The 22731-nt window shown below is 43.3% G+C and overlaps 1 protein-coding gene across 1 annotated transcript in view; it reads right to left on the bottom strand.

The window, feature by feature from the left end:
• Positions 1-21300, bottom strand: part of LOC126518566 (nose resistant to fluoxetine protein 6-like) — a 48661-nt gene extending 27361 nt beyond the window's left edge. Inside the window, exons 1-10 of the mRNA XM_050168341.3 lie at positions 20075-21300; positions 16778-16989; positions 14626-14737; positions 12758-12842; positions 10883-10971; positions 6025-6204; positions 5390-5483; positions 4997-5083; positions 3189-3354; positions 1153-1235 (exon numbers count right to left, since the gene is read on the bottom strand). Coding sequence (XP_050024298.2) covers positions 1153-1235; positions 3189-3354; positions 4997-5083; positions 5390-5483; positions 6025-6204; positions 10883-10971; positions 12758-12842; positions 14626-14737; positions 16778-16989; positions 20075-20735 — 1769 coding nt within the window. The 5' untranslated portion in view covers positions 20736-21300. The remainder of the gene's footprint in view (positions 1-1152; positions 1236-3188; positions 3355-4996; positions 5084-5389; positions 5484-6024; positions 6205-10882; positions 10972-12757; positions 12843-14625; positions 14738-16777; positions 16990-20074) is intronic.
• Between the last annotated feature and the right edge of the window lie 1431 nt (positions 21301-22731).

The following is a 22731-nucleotide window of genomic DNA, read 5'->3' as shown; positions in this document are numbered from 1 at the left end:
CAAGTATTCGACAACTTGGTGAATTACTGAATGAAATACAAGTGCTATTCATACGGATTAAAACTTTGGAACATTCGCGCAGCCCTACGTTTTGTGAAATCTACGGCGCGCAGTTAAAGCGCCCTCTAGGCACCGGATAGTTCGCCAATGATAGTAGCCAAGACAGAATTCAGCGTGAAGCAGTTGACCAGTGAGCTGTTGGGGCGCGGTCGCGGTGACTTCATTATTGTTGAAGTTTATTGCTGAGGAATAACAGATTCAAACATGGTGCAATAGTCAATGCATGACAGCGCGAAAAGATGAAGGTCTAGTTAGACAAGCAGGCCGCGTACTGCTGGGAGATGAATTTCTGACTATGCATATTTTCGCAAATTCAAGTTGCACCGAGTGTTTAAGGGGAGGCTTTATTCAGTAAAAACACCTTACTTTCCGAGCTGTAGTGTCAGAGCAGAATAATGCATTGTGTCAAACATAATGATAAATTATAATGACCTCTGCAAAGTCATCCACAACGTGCATTCAAAAATATAACACACTAAGTATCCTTCAAGTACGAAACGTGTCATAATTGATGGCTGTGCAAATGTCTAAGGAAATAGGAAACGACACTCAAGAAATTCAAGCCATTCCTTAATCTAACTTCCGCATAGTAGTGCGAACAATGTAAGCTCCTTAATTCCTGGAACTGTACTTCGTCAGAGGTGTGACCACATGAGTAAAAACCTGCGATGATCTCTTATAAAGAGCAGCAGCAACCATTCACGTGGTATGTTTCCGTCATGAATCGTGCAATAAAAAAAAAAGAAAGTGTTCAGTCACTACTGCGTTCTCATGCACGTGATAAAATTGAGAAAACTGTCTGGCAGGACAAGAAATACACTAGGAAAATTTACGCGTAAAAGCTGAGCGGATATGCGTCGACTTCTCCTAATTGTATATAGGCTAATTTTGACTCATAGGCTTAAAAGAAAATCACATAATAAGTGTTGACTATTTCATAAAAGCTAGCCGGCAAATTTATTGTTCATAAATGTTTGACAAGCATGAATTTCTAGCCTTTCTTAGATGGATAATTTGAGGCTTAATGATAAACACAAGAATTCCAGTAAGATTTCATCTCAATGTAACGGCAGCATTGCATCATGTACTCACGTTTTGCAAGTCTGAATCACAATGACGGCCACTACAAACAGCTGGTAGTCTGCAGAAAGGTACCACAAGTGCAACATGGTGGACTGCAAAAATATGATACATCAGTAAAATGGGTAGCAATAGAGACATTGCAGTGAATAAAAACGAAAAATGGCGCATACATAAATGAAGTACACAGGTGGTAGCCTGTAAAAGGAAATTGAACATGATTTTTACAGCGCATGGAGTGATTAGGATGGCGAACTCATGTGCATATGCATTCACTCGCATTTTTTAACAATTATTCAATGCCTTCCTTTAGCTACATATCGCTTCGTAGGCATGCTGGGGCATTAGAGTGCCAAAGATTTTAACCGTAAAAATCCTTGCATTTCAAGAACCAATTTCTACATGGCTTATCGTAAAAAAAGAGAAGAAATCATGAAGACGGGACGCGGATGATAATAAACCGACCCAGCGAAGCACTGAAAGGGCTTCACCGCTCTTATCTGTGTCTTTTTCTTGCTCATCGTGTCCCGTATTCACGCAGTCTTACACAATAAGCAACACACAGGCCCCGCACAGACTCCACAGTTCCCATTCAGTGATAGGGCTGAGCCGTTTCACTGCCCAGCACCTCCTTTGAATGACCTACCTACTGCATTCACATGACCCAATAAACGTTCTCAGAGGCCGTACTCGAGCCACTTTTTCTTTACATTGACACTTGCGCTGTTTAGATAAGTCGATGTAAGAATTTTAGTCTTTCTTTTTGCTTGTAATGAAATGACTTCAATAAACTGTTTTTTAGAGATGGAACTAAATGCTACACATGAATCTTGGAAGGGACTGGTCATAGTCCAATGAGCAGTGACACGGGGCAGCGCCAAGGGTCTGTTAAATTACTCTTGTCACTCTATGCTTCACCAAGTAGTTAAATTCACCGACCAAGCAGTGGTTAGGAAGGGCGTTAGTTTGGGCTAGTCAGTATTTCATGACGCTTTCTTGAATTAGCGGGGCTCAAAATGAGTGAAGTAAATAATACGAAGAGGAAGAGTCAGGCCACAGGTGGCTTTATCATTAGCGCCCACCTGTTTTCTTCTTGTGTCTCTTGTTTCCTGCACTCATTCTGAGTAGCGCTAATCTAAGAATGCGCGGTGGTTGATGGTTATCGCTGACATGGTGGCAACTGATGTTCTTCAGCGGGTGAGAAGCACGAGTTAGGAACAAGCCGTCAGAAGACGTAAACTTCAACGCAACCTAAAACCATGATTACGAGAATTCCATGTCTTCCTGCTACTTGAAGTGCCATGCGACAAGAATAGGTGCATCTAGGAGCGCTTGTATACCCGTGCTTTATTATACGGTTTCGCGAGTGCTCTAGAATAAACTCAGAATGGCGTAATTTATGGTAATTCGAAGGGTAGCGCCCGACTGTTGAAATCGGGATTAAGGGGTCCGAGAAGGCTGAGTTATAGAGAAACATTTTAGGATAAAGATGATTCATACATATCACGGGAAAATGGCGCAGGAACTGTTGACCATTTTCTCTTAGGATGTCACAGTATTCAGACAGTCATAATTGTACGTGCAGTTACCCTGCCTGAGCTTTTGGTCACAACAGTACCTGATCAATTAAGTAGCTACGTGTACGTCATATTTACTTCTGCGTTATTCATGATGATCATATATCCGGTTTATTCGCGAAAGGGCTAGGGATGGCCAAGGAGAGACTTCTGTGCTTAATTACCAGGCATGAGAAGCTCTCTGAAATTTATAAAACAACAAGGACGCAAACGTCATTGACGCAAATAATTTATTGGGCCGCCAGAAATTCTCAGCGATTTAAACTAACAGTGTCAATCATTACTGTAACGAATGCATGTGCCACAGAAAAACGGTCATGCTGAGTTATTCCGCTATGATACAGTTCTAGTGCGTGTTTTTGGCCTGTGCAGGTTCTCGTGTGTGATCAACGGCACAGACCGGTTCTATACAATCGCCCTGGCTTCCTCACCGTATAGTCCTCATTCTTAAAAAGCAAGATGCGTACTCACCACTTCAGAGTCTCCTCTCCAATTTCGTATCTGAATGAGTAGGTCCCACCAGTGATTCCGAACTTCGGAGTAGAACTTCTTATAAAATTCTTTGGTGTTTGGGCCAGATGCAATAAGTGGCAGAAGGTACATAGACATTATCATAAAAAACAAGGGCACGGTGCACCTAGGAAGAGAATAAAATGATGTTTTGTCTGAAAACTCGGTGCGAATATGCCGCGGATTTTTCAGGCAGCCATGCCATGTCCAACCCTATGTGGTTGTGTTACAGTGGACTCATTACGATAAGTACCGTTGACGAATCGACCCGGATCTGATCCCCTTTCTATTTGTTTTTCGCAACCTACCAGGTACCAAAGAGTTAGCGATTCCAGCTAACTATGCCACCGCCAAGTCAAACGCAACGTCATCAATTTAACCGCTTTGTATGGAAACGCTTTAGCGATCGGCGATTCTTTCGTACGTCGAAATTTAAATGATGAATTTTCTATACATTTTCTTTCTGCTGATGTCTCTGCTCCATGGATAAAAACTTGACATGAACTACTGACATTCTTAAGTATATATGTTATGTAAATTTAGTTATCTGTGCCATGCAAGCAATAATAACTGACATGAAGAGTGCGCATATGGCATAACTCTGGAAAGTATTTTTGATTGAAAGATCCAGATACAGCCAGAGAAACAAAAATGCTTGGGTAGGACGCCCAAATTTATTTCACGTAGCTGCACGTTCTAGTAGTCAACACCCTGAAATCATTGATCATAGCAGCAGCCTTCTCTACGGTAGTGTCAGCTTTTGGAATCCACGAGCCAACGCAACTGACATTCGCGTTCACACCCACCCGTGAAAATAAGCAATAGGTGCGATCTCAATTAATTTATTCTAAGTGTTACCCATGAAAACTTTTCAATGCAATGAAGCAAGACAATTAATGCTCCACTGAGGAGCCTGTGTTGCCACAAGTCTGGCTTGTAGTTCCATTGCAGCACCACGGTGATGGTACAGGTTGTAGAATTGACAGCAGGAAGTGTGAAACATGTGATCTTTGTCTACGAAGAGGTGCACATTTACTTCTCGTGTTTAAACCTTTAACCTCCGAAATAATTCAGGAAACAACCTACCGAATTTTCCTAATTCTTTATGTAGCCATGATTTTGTGTATCTTTCCCTCAATGCTGACCGTAACTAGTCTTCGAGCAGCAGGAGCAGCACAACATCGGGCTAAATGCGTGTGAGTCGTCATTGGCGATATTTGTACAACCTCCCATGAGGAGTGCAGCTGGAGATTGAGGGTCAAAGGGTTACTGGATTTGTAGGAATAGATAGCTTTTGGGCTAGCGATAGAACATGTTTTCGTAGTTATTGAACTCACTCACACCAAAAGCCATATAAATTACAGCATATTTATGAAAACTTAAGGCCAGTTCACTTTTGCTGGCAACTGCCGGCTAGCCTTTACTTTCTTGCGATCGGGAGTACATGCCTGATTTCTTCTGGTGCGAATATTGTAAATGCATGTCTACCTGCTTCTGTTTAGCGATCTGCTGAAAAGACCAAGCACAGTCTTACGAAAGAGGACAGTTGACATATAAAACAGAGTGACTGAAACCAATTGGTAGCATTTATTCGTGCTACCTGGGGCAATTTTGTAACCTTGTCATAAATGAACAGCTCAAGAAAGCAAGAAGGATGTTCGAAAAGTTGCATACTTGCGTAAAGTATGCAAATAGTTTGCGGCATAAATCTTTCATAAAATCTCGACGTTGGGTGCTTTATTACGAAGAACTATAACTGTTCTACTTACCTAATAAATCGTCTAATCATGGCAACTGCAGCCACGACTAGTCGGTCGTGCTTCTGCTTCCTGAGTACAAAGTAGAGCAGAAATCCGCTGCGGGAAAACGCAGTGAAAGGAACAGTTTTTTCCTAATAAACATGTAAACCTCATGGCATGCAGATGTCAAACTCAGTTTTTTATACACAATTTTAAGCTCTATCACCCATTTTTGTAAAGATAATGAAATTACGCCCCCTACAGAAGGTAAATAGATCCACAGAGCATTTCGCTCACACAACTCATGTTTTAGTCATAGTTTCCTTTCCCATCTTGTTTCGTGTGAAGACCGCTTTGCGAATGGGGACGCAAAGTTAGCGCATATATTTTTCTAGACAGTAGCATGTAGGGCATGCGCCTCACCTGAAAAAGAAGAAACTGTCTACGCCTTGGTAACCAGCCGTTACTATCATCGTTTCCCAACGCTCGAAATAGTGCAGAGCGTTAAGTAGCCTTGCTGAAAAGAAATTTGCATCACAATAATAAATATCCAATATGTCTTCTGCAGTGCAAACGTCTGAAATGTTCACATGTCGGCTCAAATGCAATTGTGCAACATTTAAGATCCGTGACTCTAAGTGGCAGATTCGGCGCCAAACAAATTTCTAGCCTCATACGGTTAAATATGCGCTATTATATTGTGAAACAACTTAAATATTCTATGTGGCATAATTTTATTTGAACAAGACGCGGCTAACAACTGTATGCTATCAATAATATTAAACATTTAGACACACCTGCAAGATACGCTAAAAATGTTACAACACTCTTAGTGACCAGCGCTTACGCAATATACAAAAAATCGAAAGACGCGGAACAATTAAACCTGTAACTTGAAGTTTCATTCTCGTTACATTACCTCATTATATCTGAAGAAAGACGATGTGTAGTGTTACTTTCATTATGGCCATACCACATAGGTTTCCGATAGCATGAACTCATAACACCAACTTTTAGCGGTGCGCAATGAGAAGAAAACATGAAATAATATGTCTCACTTATATTTTCGGTGATGATTGCGTAGGAATGTCCGAGGCAAATCCAGAAAATGCTGAGGAACCGAATTCCATGAACAAAACGATAGGCGTAGCTATCGGAACACTTGTCCTCGTTGACCTTCAAGATTATCCTTGTGTTTGTCACTACGGAGAACGCTATGAAGCACTTGTAAGGGACGGCTGAAAAGAAAAAGAAATGCATAGGCTGCTTTGCTTATTCTAGAAAATTGAAATTCGCACAGGCATGAATATAGTAGCCAAGACCAGTATTCTTAGGCTGGTTACGGTTGCTTAAGCAAGAGAAATCTAAGCAATAAAAATAATACGTGTAAAGCATAGTCCCTCATAGCAGTCTTGCAGGTTTCACATGTTCATTCGAGCAAAGCAAGGCCAGGTTTGGTCAGTCTAGAGCAGAAAAACGTTTTCAGCGCTATGCAGTCAGTATTGTGGTTGAATTGAGAGCGTCAAGAAAAGGTGTCTACGAGGATTCTGTATGAGGGGTACACTACTCAGGCAGAGGAATCTAACGGGGTAAAAATACTAGAGTGATGACGGCGGGCGGCGCGCGCACTAGACAGGTTAAGGCCAATGCTTCCCGAAAGCTTGACTCCAGGCACCGCATAAACATTCCTACTCCAGGAAACGAAAAAGCTCAATTACGAGTCTGTTTAGACTAATCTGATGCCCAATCACCCTCCTCGACATGACATCACATATCGCAGCTACAAAATGCCACAAAAGCGCTGCATCAATTATTTGTAAGCTAGTGGATTGTGTGACCATCTGTGATTCGGTCTGAGTGATCGTCAGTTATATAGAGCAGAAAACTGTTGCCACGATGCTGCTATCCACAGTACACTTTCTCTTCTTCTCTTAATATTTCCCTCCGCTTTCCCATTCCCCCAGTGTAGGGTAGCCAATCGGGCTCAGTCCTGGCTAACCTCCCTGCTTTCATTTATCATTTTCTCTATATCTCTCCATAGCATCCGCTGGCCATGACTAAATACAACATGGGGCGTAGCAATTTGTAATAAATTATAAATATTTATTTGTCCTTTGGACTCACTCAAGTTGTTTCTAGCGTACCTAGGTTAAGTTCCATCCTTAACGTAGTTTTTGTATGGGCTGATCTAGCCGAAAATGGCTTTTCTTGCGAGGTAATTGAGGGACACTTAGGTCATGAAGGTGCTTTGTTATCGCTCTTTTGTGCAACCTGCAAATCACCCTATACGTTTCATGTTTGGCCTGACTTCACTCACGCGGACGCCATGGAATTCCATTACTTATCTCTTACCTGATCATTTCTGTACGTTTTGCACTCTGTAAGTGAGACAGGACGCAAATTATCTGGTTAATTACTTCGAGGGTCTTGTCAAGTTATGTATCCGAAGATTTGCGCACATTAAAACTAAAAAAAGTGATGCTAATCTTCCCTGGATCAATCGCGATATCTTGCATTTATGTCGCCGTTTCCGTAGAGTCAGGAGTTCTAAACGAACCAACGATCGCATAACCCAAGACAGATTTCACAAGGCGAAAAATGAAGTTAATTTTATACTGGAATTGGTCAAAATTTCTATTTTGTTATTGCGTTCAACTGACTGATCTATTAATAACTAACCCTCGTGAATTTCAGTCTTCAATTTTACCTCACTATGCTTCACGCACTTCATTCAAAATTTTACAATGACGTCATCAGTGATCCGTCAGTAATATCACCGACTTTAACAAGTATTTTCTGACCGTATTTGTTCTCGATAACAACTTCTTTCCTTCTCTCCCCAATATAGTTTATTTTAAAGCAATCAGTGACATTGACATAAGCAATGAAGTTATTCTTAACTTGATAGTAAACTAGGATACCAAGAAATGCACCCCTCCCGAGGGGATACGCGATGCATTCTTGGTTCACTATTCCTCCTGGTGATTAAGATATCTGACAGCCATATTCAAGAAATATTATTATCTAACGCAGTTGCCTCCTCGTGGAAGTTAGCTAAAGTGCTTTCTCTGTACAAATACCGTGATAAGCAGTCTTTGTCTAACTACAGACCAATTTCATTGACATCGCAGTCATGCAAAATCTTGAAATATATCACGTATAAACACGTCGTGCTTTTTCCTGAAATCACACAATCTATTATCTTACATGCAGCATGGGTTTAGGCGCGGTTTCAGTACGACAACGCAGCTAGTAGAGTTTTTATGTATGACATTTTCTTTGACCTTCACGTTGGCAACCAGGTAGACGCAATTTTTACAGCGCAGCTACATGGGTATCCGGTTCGTTCATTTGTGTTTCCGTCCGTCTTTCGGTCGCCTGTATTCCGAAAACTCCCCCAGCGCAACCCCATGCGCATGCGCAAAAAAAAAAAGACGAGAGAAAGACAGGCACGCGATTCGCTCACACCACCTAGATAGCACAAGGCCTGTTATTTCCGATCCAAGACGTCATGCTACCTGACCCGAAATATCTATTGACAAGACTGGCGTGATAAAAGCGGTGACATCAAAATCACTGTTCAATACTCGGGACCATCCCCATTACAATCTATGGCAGTCGGACCAGGTAACATATAACGTCATAGATCGGAGTGAAAAGGCCTTCTACTATCTAGGTGGTGTTGGATTAGCTGCGCCAGTAGAGACGCCATTGCTCTCCGTCGCAGCTTCTCTCCGGCTGTGAAACGGGTACGCCATGCGTCATATCTACTCCTGAGGAGCAGGCAGCTTTCGATGAGCAACGCGGCGAGCAGAACTGCGAAAGAGCACGCCATACCGATGATGCAGCCTGGTCAAAAGAACATGCTCGCGCAGCTGGGCGCAAGCAGCACCTGCGTACAAAGGATCCGGCAGCCTACCAACCTGTCGTTTCATGATTCGTTAGGATTAACCCAGTGATAAACACCGGGGCCGCGCGTTTTAACTTCGCTGCTTAACCATCTGTACGGAGTGCTTGGGTGATCATTTCTTTAGATTTCTCGAAAGCATTTGACATAGTGATAAATTCTAAACGCCATGCTAAACTTAGCGCAGTCTTTAATAATCCTGTAGTTAACTGGATTTCATGCTTTATTTGACTTCGCTCCCAGTTTGTCTTACAACACAGCCAAGTCTACTGATATTGATGTTGCATCTGGGATGCCCTAAGGCTATGTTATAGGGCCATTGATTTTCTTAATATGCATAAATGATTTCCCTGTTTACATCTATTCTAACATTTGTCTGTATGCCGACGACTGGAATTTATATGAAGTGGTTAACTGGTTCAAGGATCATTTCCACCTCGAGGAGTCATTTCCTAGGTCTTGCACTTGGTGCAGCACATGGTAAATGAACATTAATTTTGATAACCCCTTCAATAACCGTGCTGTGCTATGATTAGGGTATCTGAGTATAAGTATCTCGGGGCCATTTTAAAGCATGACATGTCATGGTCTAAACAAATCGATTACATATGCAACCTATGTTTACATTATCGAACTCTCCAAAATATACCAAGCTACTGTTATATGAATCGCTAATCCGTCCTGTTCTTGACTACACAACTGTCGTTTAAAACCCTTATAAGCAATGTGATATTACCAGGCTAAAAACAAATCAGAAAATAGCTGCAATATTTGTATGTTACCGTTATGATAGTGACTTTTCACCTTCCTCTACACTTGGCTCCTTAAATTTAACTTAGTTCTATTCACGTTGCCGAATGTATCATTAGACTTCTGGCACAGCATCGTGCACTCTTCGCTTGGATTTTCATAAAATAGCTATACAAACTTCGCTCCAGAGTCATCGACGAGACGACATCACAACTTAAACTTCATGCCCTACTTTATACGCACTAATATGTATAAATTCAGCTTTTACCCTCGCTCCATAGAAGAATAGAATTCCTTGCCTAGGTATATTCGCTCATACGCATCCCGAAGTTTTGTATCCACCATCCAAGATATAGGCCTTAGCACATTATCCTTATCGCTGTATGGTATTTCGTTGTGCACGAGCATATTTCCCTCTGTTAACCCACTCCTGCTATAGCGGTTATTGCGCTGTAGTATGTACAAATAAATAAATAACTAAACAGTCGATTCGGGAAAGAATCGTCGAATAGTCAGTGACATCACAACCATAGCGACAAAATATCAGCTCGATGACATGAAAGTTATACAGTCAGGGTTAGGGCCCCCATAGCGGCAAATGGCGTAATACGTTGTGTGACAAGCAGAGCTCATTTCCTCTGTGTGCAAACCATATTAGTCGCACTGGTAAACAAATAACGGTGGTCCCTGTTTCTTTTACTTGCTTTTTAGTTTTCTTATATTGAAATGAAGAAGCATGACAAGTACGTGTGAAATTTTTGACGAAGTCGCTTCTCCGTAATGATCTGTGTTGATGCCTGTAGCGGCAACAGGTGGGATGTTACTGCGGCCCAATTCGGAATTTCACTGCCCAGAAGATAAGTGACTAAACTGCAGATTATCAAGGTTATTGTTCTTTTCCCTACGAACTGCCGCTTCAGCAAGAAAATATGCTTAGAGGTATTGGTATTATAATTTCCCAATTACTGTTTCCGCGGTTTATTCGTATAGTGTCGTAATGATCACTTTTGTGCTTTTCTAATAAGTTTGCTGAAGTATTACGTAAACCAACTCAGATGGAAATGCTTTACGTTGAGTAACGTGAATGCTGAGTTGAATATTCAGTTATTGCATTTCATGTCATAGCACGCTTCACAGCCAGCGTCCTTTTCAAATATATTGATGTACAGCGCATTTCCGTGCCTCCAAATAATTGGAGTATTACAGCACAATGCATCTTTCGCGGTGGGCAGTTGTCAAGAGTAATGATGTATACGCACCATTCTTTCGCTTAACGTCCCATTTGCTGGTGAATAGTTCGAAGGCTGTTGCGGCAACAATTGCAGTTACAAGAATGGCTAAAAAAGCTCTGTAAAAGACAGTGAGGTAAGTGAAAGAAAAAACAGACACTGAGATACTATTATTTCTTGTATAACAATGAAAATCCTTCAATCACCGGTGGAAGATTTCCGACGTTGGCTTTCACTCTGCCCTTTTCTGCAGTCTACATGGCAGTTTACTAAAATTTAATTGAATTTTATGGTAATGACTACTAGTTAAAAAGAAAATGAAAGGACACGAATAAGCGTGTTACGTATGTACTTAGTAAACATTTTGACAGATGAAACAATTTCTTTTGTCAATGGACGAATTTCAATACTTGAGAAAAACGCATGGGAATGAGGGGTCAGGGAATGAAGAGGTTGAAACTGTTGCTATGAAAGTGATTTTCAACATTGGTTTCAAAATAGTTCACACAACTCCACATTGTTCTTAAATTTTCGTTTTTGACTTTTAAACACTAGTGTAAAAGTTTCGCATAAGCTACGCACATTCGGGACGCAGTCAGTAGAGCTTTAGAAATGCACTTGGTTGTAAAATTCTTGGTAGTTGGCGTTGTTAAATTATCAGCTAGACTGCGTACAGATATCAGTAACACTGTATTATCTCTTTAGTATGTTGTACTACCTCCGGAGTCTGGGGCGCTATAACGTAAAACTATTCCAAACATTTCTATTCCAATTCTGCAATCAACCCACCCCGATTGGTCAAAAACTTTTTTGGACCACCCCCACTTCACCTGTCTGTCACGCGACGTCACGAAAACCGCGATAGCTCCCCATCTGATATGATGTGTACACACTGATTATGCATAATTTGACCGAACAAAACAAAAATAGTAATTTCTGATTCTACGCCTTCTTGCCATTAGCCCTCGGTTATTGGTCAAAAGTTTTCGGGCTGCACCCACTTCACCGGCCTCTCACGCGACGTCACAAAACCGCAATAACTTACCACGTCAAAGTGACGCGTACGCGTTAAAGATGCATTAATATGCCAAACAAAACTGAATTTTATTCTGAATAGCCGCAGGCTGCCTCGTTCCGAAAGGAATAAAAGATTGCTGCCGCCAATCGCTCCGGCACTGGCTACTCGCCCCTGCCGGAGAGCATGGGGTTATTTACGTGTCATAAAACGTTTTGCGTGGCCGTGTAACGTTTTCGAGAACTCTCGGCACGTTTACGACCTCGTTCTGCCAACTCTTCTTTGCTGAGGATTCGTTTTAGCGTCATTCTTAAGGTTCCGTTTCATGTCGCCGCGATTGTCGACGACCCACCGCAAGCTAAGTAAGAGAAAGTGAACCAATCGCAGACGCCGGCACTACCTTCTTTATCCGGTTATCGATATTCAGTGCAGTGGCTCGGCCCCATCAAATCCCTCTCCACTTGAGCATGCTCCTCGCCTCTTGTGAGCCAATTAGATAAGACATGCCGCTCAGGGCAGGCAATGTTATTCGTTTTTCAAGCGAACAAAAGTGACCTCCTGTGAACGAGGGGAGCATTTGATTGCTTTGTTCAGGCAAACCTGCGGGTAACCGCCCGATGCTTGCGTCAACGGTTACGCAAATTTGACGTCAGGAGATTCGAATAAAACATATTGGAATAGTTTTGCGTTATATGGCGCCTGGTTGTAATATGTGCGCGACTGCATCAAAACAATGTTGAACTGTTTCCGCTGTAAGAAAAGAAAGTTGTTTTGCAGAATGCATTTCACTCAGCAAGGCCTACATGTCGCATCTTGTTAGTATCAGGTAGGCGACAATTTGGGAGTACTGCAAGGTGTCTGATACGTATATAACTCAGTCACACACTCACAAGATCCAGGCCTGAGAGTCAGTTATCCCTCCGTTCACGCTTGTCACGCAGTTCTTCACTGTAATTCTGGTAGTAGGGCCTATTACTGCGTTATTGAATGGAAGAAAAATATATCGTTGAATTATTTTCTAGCACATAATGAAGCCAAAGTGGTTGAATGGATATTGAGATATTAACAACAGAAATTTCATCCTGGAAGCCCGCGTTTAGGCATGGCAACGTGTCTTTGTTGTCTCTGGGTTGACAAACGTAAGCCCTCGTATAGGTCAGCTGTGGGCTTATGTTTCTATTGCGCGCCCACTCTCAGATATTGAGGGCATTATTAAATAATTGAATAAAAATGTTACACAGAACATATAAATGCTTTGCCAATACGGCCCAGAAGCGAAGCTGTAGACATATTCTCCGAGTCGACGTGACTACAGCGCGAGCCGGCTTCCTTTCGTTACGCTGACGAAAGTGATCATAGTTCTTGTGAGGAAACTTTCCATCTAGAAAATATACAGGGTGTCCAAAATTAAGCTTTATGGTTATCTTAAAATTAGGCACTGGGAGGCACGCAAACACCACATGTGCTAATAAGTTATGTGGCCAAGGGGACACAAAATGAGATGATAATTATCGCTGTCAGCAGCCCAGTTACCTATAATTGAATAATTTTTTCTTGACTGCCGTAAGAGTGAATGTAAGTTTTGAATACAAAAACACAATTACTGCGTTCAGTAAAAACGTAATTATTTAATTTTATTTAATTGGGCTGCTGACAGCGATAGTTATCATGTCCTTTTGTGCCCCCTGGCCATATAACTTATTTGCACAGGTGGTCTTCGCATGCCTCCCAGTGCCTAAATTTAGGAAAAGCATAAAGGCCAAATTTTGAACACCCGCTGGAGCACTAGGGTCACTCTAGCACGTGGCGCGCTTCAGAGTATTTACACTATGACGGGGACAGAATGGTGACGTCTGCATAGCAGCTACAGTACAACTGTATTGGCGACTATCATAGATCGGTTATCCTAGTTACAAGGCTGCTTTGGCTGGAATGGGTACTGGTCCGGAAAGTGAGAACAATTATTTATAGCAATGCTGTGCCACAAGAACCCCGTGCTTTGTCAAGTTTAGCGCAGGAAATGTGATATATATCTTTCGATTAACCTGCACCTCTCCCCTTCACACACGATGAATACCGTTTGAGAAAGTTTACGTCTCAACACAATCATTGCCCCTATAGCATTATAACCAACATAAACACACTAAATTTCTGTGGGAGTGCGCCGTAGCCCCGAAATATTGATTCACATTGGCATTCTGAAAAATACTTTGGGTACGCGAACCAAATTTATTATTTTACGTAGAGTGCAGTAATAAAACAGAGAGCCACTCAATGAATTTTGCCATTGTAAGTCGTCACCCTAGAAAAGCATTAAGCGCATAAAAAGAATGATTGGCATGAACATATATCTTCATTGGCCCCGATAAGATGGGCGTCTAGCCTTTCTCTCTCTAACATAACACCCTTCGCGCGCGATAAATTCCGCAGCACAGCTTCACATAGACACTTCTCAATATGTATGCAACACGTTTTGAGCCTGAATGATTGCATTGCTGCAAGACATTTTCCTACGTTTTTCTTTGCGTGTACAACTACACATACAGCACTTGAAAGCCCTTTGTGCGAAAGCGTTAACTCGAAGAGGAAATCACATGCAAAGAAAACAGCCAGAACAACCCTTTCCCCTATCGATACAAACAGAGAAACGTCGTTATTTAAAGTAAATTGGTTTTCTTGTCCAATGGAGTTGTGTACAATCAGCGCACAAAAAGAACCAACGTTTCCGGTAAACATGACGACTGTCTACGAAACTTACAGCTGCGACCGATGTTAGAGAGGTCTTGCTCGCTGCAGGCCGCGATGAAGCAGATCCCGAGACGAAGCCCAGGCAGTCTTTCGTCAGTCATATACTCTGTGAAATTTATTGTCTGAGGGGCAGAAATTAACAAAAAAAAAAAAGACGTTAGAATAACCGCACAAGATGGAATGTTCTGAAGAAAAAATCGTGCGGATACCAGACACTGTGGGAATCGATATAAACGAAGCTTTTTGTGCTGTTTGTCTTTATTGACGATATTCGGAGGAGTTGTTCAGGGCTGTTTAATTTATTCAGCGTTTAGTGCAATACGAGTAGCGAGTTGATATTAAACGTTACCTTGTGTGCCCCAATGCTGCTTCTATACGTAGTACAACCATACACTGCCATAGTTATTTGCTTGGGGCGTTCTTGTGCACCATTATTCATAACCTCCTAGAACGTTAGCATTGTCATTCCTCCACATGGCACATCGCATCCTGGCAGAATATTTAGAGTTTAATTGAATTATGGGGCTGTACGTGGCCAAAACCACAATCGGAATATAAGTCACGCCGTAGAGGTGGACTCCGGATTAATTTTGACCCCGAGGCGTTCTCTTAAGTGCACCTGAATTTAAGTAAGCTCGCGTTTTCGTATTTTGCCCCCATCGAAATGCAGCTGCAGCGCTGGGCGTCGAACCCATGGCCTCGAGCAACGCCATAGCTGCAAAGCAACTCGGGCGGGCACAGAAGTGTTGATTTGAAGTGTGGCCGCTTCCGTGTAGAGGCTATGGTGCTTTCATGCGCCTTTCCGTGGCACGCCCTGCGTCCGTTGTCCGCTTGACAAAATTACATGGCGGTTCAGAAAAATCCGAAACGTACCGTACCGCACCTTGAATGTAAAATTTACCACTTTGTCAACAACTATTGCCATGCCTAGTAGTAGCGTTTCCTGGCCTACCTACGTCACTTTACCCTCTCCCGCCCTGCCCTATCTATGGCAGCCGCGAGCGAAACATTTCAAGGCTGTTATTCAACTGGGTCGGTTCTACGCACTCTCAGCGTCCTCTCCCTAGCCCCTCTCTGCCATTCTAATTACCACCCGTCAGGACTGCTGCACATTGGTACAAAGGTGAGCGCTGCTGTTTGTGCAATGCTTTAGTGGGGGCTCACGGATAGTTACAGCCTTCAAGAGGGTATTTTGGTGACACCGAGGAAGCTGCAGGGAGCACTGTGGCGACACGATGGAAAGGTCCAAATGAGTTTCTCGCATCGCCTTCCCTCTCTGCCACGCTCCTTCCATGTATATGCGCGCTCTGAACCACTTTCCGACACGGCCTGCAAGACAGCGACAGCAGCAGTAGTAGCAGCAGTAGAAAAGTTGAATGAAGAGACAAAATAAAGCTTCGCTTAAAGGCGTTGCTTGCAATCACTCTAAAGCAGTCGTTCTTTCGTTGAGATTGCGGATTGACGCCAGAACCCACAGGCCGCATGTAACAAACGGATTCTGAGAAAGAACTGTTCGTAAGTGTTTGTGTCGAGGCGGCACCACAGACGCAGGTGATTTATTAGACTTTCCAAGGCATTTTTTTGTGAAACCTGTTCCAATTGACCTACATTTCATCTCCTACAATCACTGATACTGCGATTGAACATTCATCATGGCATACACGAGGGACGATCGGAACATTTTGCAGCTCGTGTATGGAAAAAATGACTAGGTTTCGAGAAACAAGTTATTTTCAACATAATTCACTATAGCTAAACGTACTTCTCCCATTTTTCCTGAAAACTTGTGACACTGTGAAAAAAAGTTTTGGCATAATGCATCGGCAGTTTTAGGTTATCATCGCGTATCTTATGGTTATATATGTGTGTTTATGATAATAAAGTTAAGTTCGAAGTCAGATCTTGTCTCCATCGTTCCATTCTGTCTTTTGACCGCAGTTGTGATATGCGCAACATCATGGAGTACTAGCTGGCCGCGTCTCAAACCTTGTGTAGCCATGCTTCGGTGCGGTGGCTAATGTCCGCCACGTAAAAACAGGACACACTAAGGCGTAGAACAAGCACTCCTTAACCGCGGTGAGAAAACGAGACCTCACAAGTGGTAACCATGGACGGGTTACAAAAGGCAACGGTAGCAGGGTAAGAGAATGGTGCTGGCTTACTCTCTTGTGCGAGAGCAGCACCGCTGGCATGATTTCGCCAATAATCGGGCTGTCTTCCCCAATCGAGAGATGCACGTTGCAGTATTGTCCACGAGCCTTCTCTATACCATACTCGTCTCTTGCTACGGTCTCTATGCACTCATCGTAGGCTCCCAAATTGGCCGTGGACGCTTGCAGCAGACCTGTAGGGTACTTAGCCGTCGCGTCGACCACTGTGGGACGAAATAAAAAAGGCAAGAAAACGGACGCTGAAAAGACTCCCAGCAACGACAAGCCTTAGCTGAAGGACACTTCATATCGAGAAGGTTTCACTGAGAAAATGCTCGTACAAGTGGAAGGAGAACAAAATCGTCGACACGGAGTGGCACGTCTGGGTATTTGCTCTCTGTCTCGGCTATTCTTTTTCTTTCCACGTGCACTTGCGCTGCGAATTTCTTGTTAGTAATGGCGTACAAGCAAGTCCTGATTATGACGACTAATATGTCTGCAATCTGCAGTTTCTGTATAGCTCCGAAGGGACGGTCACTTTCCAGGCGTCCAAGAAAAATAGTGAAAAAAAAATCAAGCTTCACATATGACTTACTCCCGCGTCAACCAGATTCCCATTATCAAATTTCTTTAATATGCCTTTATTGGGCTAACGTAAGCGTTAGGCTGCACAATGTACGCTGAATAGGCAAAGGGCGTGAATAAAAACTACAGAAATACTTTACTTTTAAGTAATAGATTATAAAGTTCTGTCAACTTAAAAAATTATAAAGCTCCTTAGTCGCTGTTCTAGAATATCATTATCTCTGCGGTTGTATATCAGATGACGGGCGGTAGCGGCGAGCCATCTTCAAAACGGAGTACAACAAAATGTAACAGGCAGTGTAGCCGTCTTTTGAAGTATAGTACTCTGCCATGCTAAAAATTTGGATACCTGTGGCAGCTTGCCCCATGTCCTAATGGTTTAGCTCATATTACAACTCCGGAATATGTTCGTTATGCTCAAGGTTCAATTCTACTTGGTGTCGAAATCTATCAAATTCAGGTGCGGTTATCCTAGCCTTATCCGTATCTTTGCCTGAGCTGAAGGTGAATTTAGAGCAATGTGAGAATAGCGGAACGATATTTCTTTTGCGCGAGGCGCACTTGCAAGCAGCGATGATGCACCATAACTGAAGGCGCATCCCCTTCATGGAAGTAATACGGTTTCATCGAAAAGATTGTAGCTTGGGGTTCGCATATTTACACAAACGCACAGTGCATTGCATTAAATTGTAGTTAGCGCTAGCAGTTTTTCTTTATTTCTGCTAAAATACAGGAACTAAAGGACAACAAAAATTTCAAAATGCAGCCATTCCCATCTGTAAAAAAAGCGAGACACGTCGCTCTCTGTGTGCTACCTGCACTGCGCCAGAGCATTCTTCCAGTCGTCGGGCTTAGCAAGCAATGCTTGAGATTTCATGCATGGGATCTCCTATTGCTTCATTCATATAAACGCGGTTTGTGAAAGCACACGTATTAGCGTCCCCCCAACCCTTCCTACCACTCGCTCCACACACTTCATGTGGTCATTCGGCTTCGCAGGCGCCCAATTTTTTTTGTCATACCAACCTTTCGGGCTCCCGCTGCTTTGTTCTTTGCCCAATACCAGTTGATAAGGACTGACGCCGCAGACACATATTTTTTGGCTCACCGGAAACCCCTGGCGTGAGGTGTAACATTTAAAATGTTGGCGATGAAGTTTACGAGGACGGCAGTGGTTCTGGTGAAATCAAATTATTGCTGAAATTATTCGGTGTTTTTCTGTTTCGAAGCTGCCATATTTTATTTCGTCTAAATAAAAAAAACTGAGCTATAACAAACGTGTTACGCGCGATAAATTTGAAAATATCTTTCTGTGGGTAATGTTTGCTCGTTTTCATTGGCTTCTGAAATTTGTGAACATTTCAAGCAGATGACCTTGCTCGTGGGCGCCACGCCGCTTCAGGGGCACGCTACCTAAGCTGACCAGACGTCCCGATTCAGGAGGCACAGCTTCCGCCTTTATTGCCGCGCTCCCACTGTCCGACATATTCTGCGGGACGGTGCTTTTCCTGCATTGGTGTCTACGGACCTCCAGTTGTCCAGAAATGCCTGCCCTATGACGCCAAATCAGCTCTTCTCGGGTGGGGTGGCCCCACCTTCTAAAATACTCCAGATTCAGGCGGCAAAGCGAAACAGTACCGGAAATGATGCACATAACGCGCGATTACGTATGACTGTTAAGTGTTCTCAATCGAGCCACAATGGGCTTTTCAGTGCGTTGGCTAAGGACCCATAAGAAAGTCAAAGCGCAATGACAACGCCGTCTTCACAGCGTCTTGCTTGTCACGCATGTGTTGTTTGAAGTACATAGCATAATGTCGAAACGCAAGTGCTTATTTCTGAAGAACTTGGAAAACAGCTTTTCTTCACATAAAGAAGTGGAATAAACGTTGAATCTCGTTTATAATTCATGAAGCCGATCGCGCTTGCTAGTTAAGCTTCTAGGAGCCTAGCATTGTCGCGCATCCGAAAGTAAGCAGTTGGGTGTTTATTTCATTCTTGTCTTACTCAATGCCAACACTATTAAGAAAATTATATACCGCGTGGAAGGCTGACAATTTGGTCTTCAACACAATCACTATGATAATTGTTATTTACACTGTGGGTGAGTGAGGTAAATTTAAGTACGCTTGAGCGGGCTCGCAATTTGTTGCAAAAAATTCTCTTTCCGTGCATTATATTTCGAGGCTTACTTGTAGAAATAGAAAGAAATAATGAGCCCTCAACGCAACCACTAGGCCACAGAGAAGTATGGCATTGGCGACCATTTATTAAGTTTCACATGGTTTGCGGTAACCATTGTGGGCACTCTATAAAAACGTAACCTTCTGCGCATATTGATATCATTCCCGCATGACTTAAGTTATCTGATATTAAGTCTTATGGCAGCAAAAAAATTTTTTTTCTACAGTGGCCGAGTTATCGGGCAAATTTCGTATCCCACCTCCTTTTTTTCTGGAACTTACATATGTAAAGCTCAAATAGTTTGCGATTGCAAGCACAAAAAATAATGTCTCTCTGATATCAGAAGAAGAATACAAATGACAAGAAATTGTTTCACTATGCTCCAGTAATCTCGCGAAAGTATGGCGAAAGTCACATACCTAATTGCCAGCAATTATAGTAGGCGGGAACAAATTCATGGTAAATAAGCCGTAATTTCATTCAACACAAAATGCACCTACAGTAAGCACAAAAGAAGCGTCTGGCAAGTGGCATACTCACGCCTGAAAGCCCATGGCTCGAGCGTCTGGATGGCGCGCATGAAGTGAAGCACGCCGAGGCTGCATTCCGCCGAGATGTCAGCCTGAAGCAGTCGCCGCATGAGTCTGCCACTCATGCTGGACAGAGCCTTGGTTATGAGAGCCCGGATCCTCGACGTTTGCGGTGGCCGCGTGGTGCTCCTTGTCGTCGCACCCCCACTCGGGAAGTTCTGCGAGGCGTTGGGAGGGACAGCCTCAACCGCACTCTGGTTCATCCCCGTCACAGCAGAAACGTTCGCTACACTTGCCATGGAAGTTCTCGCTGCAGCATCACCGGCGGTCGTTGATTTCAGTGATGTGGCTATGACGCCGACCACGCCCCATTTGTCGCCGGATGCATGCCCGGCAGTGTCCATCATCTTGGACGCTGCCGCGATGGAAACGGGGGCGCCTTTGCGAACTGCGCTCGGGCCGCTCGACTGAGATTTGGGGAAGGCGTCCGTGGTTCCGAAAAGCGTACTGCTGTCTACCACCGTTGCTGCACTGAGCGCACTGGCGTGCATGGCCACCATGGCGGCACTTTCGCCTTTCGCCATGTGTCGGCTATACATGCACAGCATGAGCAGAAGCAACAACTCTCTGGAGGAACCCAATAGCGCACATGTAAACGCTTGGGGCTCCATCGCCGAAGGTCCTGACTTGGTTCACTGGCACGGAGAGACGGGGTCCTGTCTCAGTAGTAGCACTCTTTCAAAAATAGACTGTGGGCGTAAAAATGGCCGACTCGAGAACTCACCACCTCACTCACTTTATACTAGGAACAACCGATGCAAGTCAGGGCTGCCACTCGAATCCCTCGATTTTCGCTGACTTGATAGCTCCGCATGACATCAGTGTCTACCGGTTTCATGTAATGATTCGCAGCTTTACCGTCACGTGAAACCGACTACCGAAGTTTCGCACATGCCATGTATGGTAGCTACAATATATTCCTTAATAATCAGTAAATATCCTGCCTGTAATCTCGCATACAAGGTAACTTATGGCCATACGATCAAAATGTCTCTCGCTAGTTTTTTCTCTCTTAGTTCAAACCTGAGTGTCACGGGTTACAGTATCGACAGCATAAAAAGGGCATTGTAGAGAAGTCATGGGAGTCGACGCTACTGTGGCAAAAAACGCCAGCATGGTTGCCAGATTCGTTGAAGAACGCTTGATGGCTTCTCTTTGAACGGTGTCGAAGTTGAGGTCCCCAGATGTGGTGAGCACCTGCTACGTAGAGAAAGACGAAATTTACTTCAATTAAGAAAACCATAAAATACTTATGCTCTCACAACCCGTCCAACCTTCACTGGCGTTAAGGCATGGTTTCACGATTAGGCTCAAATGTTGCTGACGATACACGTAAAGTCTGCTGTGTGAGTAGCGGTGAACAGAAAAACAGATGCCACAAAAGGCTTGGTGATCTGCAATTTTCGCACTCATCTTCCCCATCCTCACGTTTGGAGGACACTGTTTTAATGTGACCTCTCTTGGAAGGGGGCAAGAAACTTTTAACGTACCCTTAAGATGCGAGGAGCTATTATAACATTTCTGTTATTAGTTTAATGAATGTACGCGTCACTCTTAGCATGTGCGGTAGAACTTTTTAAATCTTTCAAATCAACAACCGTCGTTCGTTAACTTTTAAGTGCAAAGATATGAAATCAAGACTTGGTGAAAAAGAAAGAAAAATGACTAAATTTTGTCTGTATATTGTAGACGAAGTCGTAAACACCATTTTTGCACGATTCTATGGAAGCCTAGAGCTGTGACCTAATTAAGTGCCGCACGACTGCAGGCATGTGCCTGTTTGATTCCTTCATTTATTTACCGAGCACCGAAATTTTGTGCAACTTCTTTCGTTGCATTCCAAAACCTGTTGGTGCCGTGTTTCTATTTGTGCGGCTTCTAAAAGATACAAAAAAAATGAAAAAGTTGCGACACCGGACAGTGGCTTGACTTCTCAAGTGTTTCGCCATTCAAAACAACACGCCACCTCCGACACCTGCCTCCTGAGCGCGCTCAAAAGAGCGCTAGATCTAGGAAAGATTGGTATGTCCAGTACTTATCGTGAAACATTCCATCATACACCTATAATTTCGCGGACGCTCACGAGCTAAACGAACATAACGATGACCGGGTAAACCATACGAGCAAGCCGTAGCACTTCCCCCATAGAACCTAGTGAAACACGTGTCACACTGTTAATTGGGCTAGATTCTTCTGGCAATGGGTAATGCAAGTAGCGACACGCTTTTTTCCCAACCCGCATTCCATAAAACGAGGATTTCGCGTGCGATGTTGTGGCTCAATGTGAAGGTTGTGGGATCGTCCCCCCCCCCCCCCCCCCCGAGGCAAGTTGTTTATTCATCCACTTTCATTTCTATTAATTTAATCGTTTCCGTATTTCATTTATTAAGCACAAGAAATTTCACCTATGTTGTCCTTGGTGTCACTGTTTGTTGGCTTCTTATAATATGACTAATAGAAATCGGGCCCCTCAATTAACCCCCTTTCTTCTCGCTTACTACATAAGGAGGGTCTCAAATCCGGCAACATTGATGTCTTCAGGTAGCATGTGTGGGTTCATTGGCCGGTTGCCTTCACTCAAAAAGATCACGTCCTCGTGACGCCTGC

This window comes from Dermacentor andersoni, chromosome 1, assembly GCF_023375885.2.
Source record: "Dermacentor andersoni chromosome 1, qqDerAnde1_hic_scaffold, whole genome shotgun sequence".
Lineage (NCBI taxonomy): Eukaryota > Metazoa > Arthropoda > Arachnida > Ixodida > Ixodidae > Dermacentor > Dermacentor andersoni.
The sequence above is the reverse complement of the archived record's forward strand: the minus strand, read 5'-3'. Positions and strand labels throughout refer to the sequence as shown.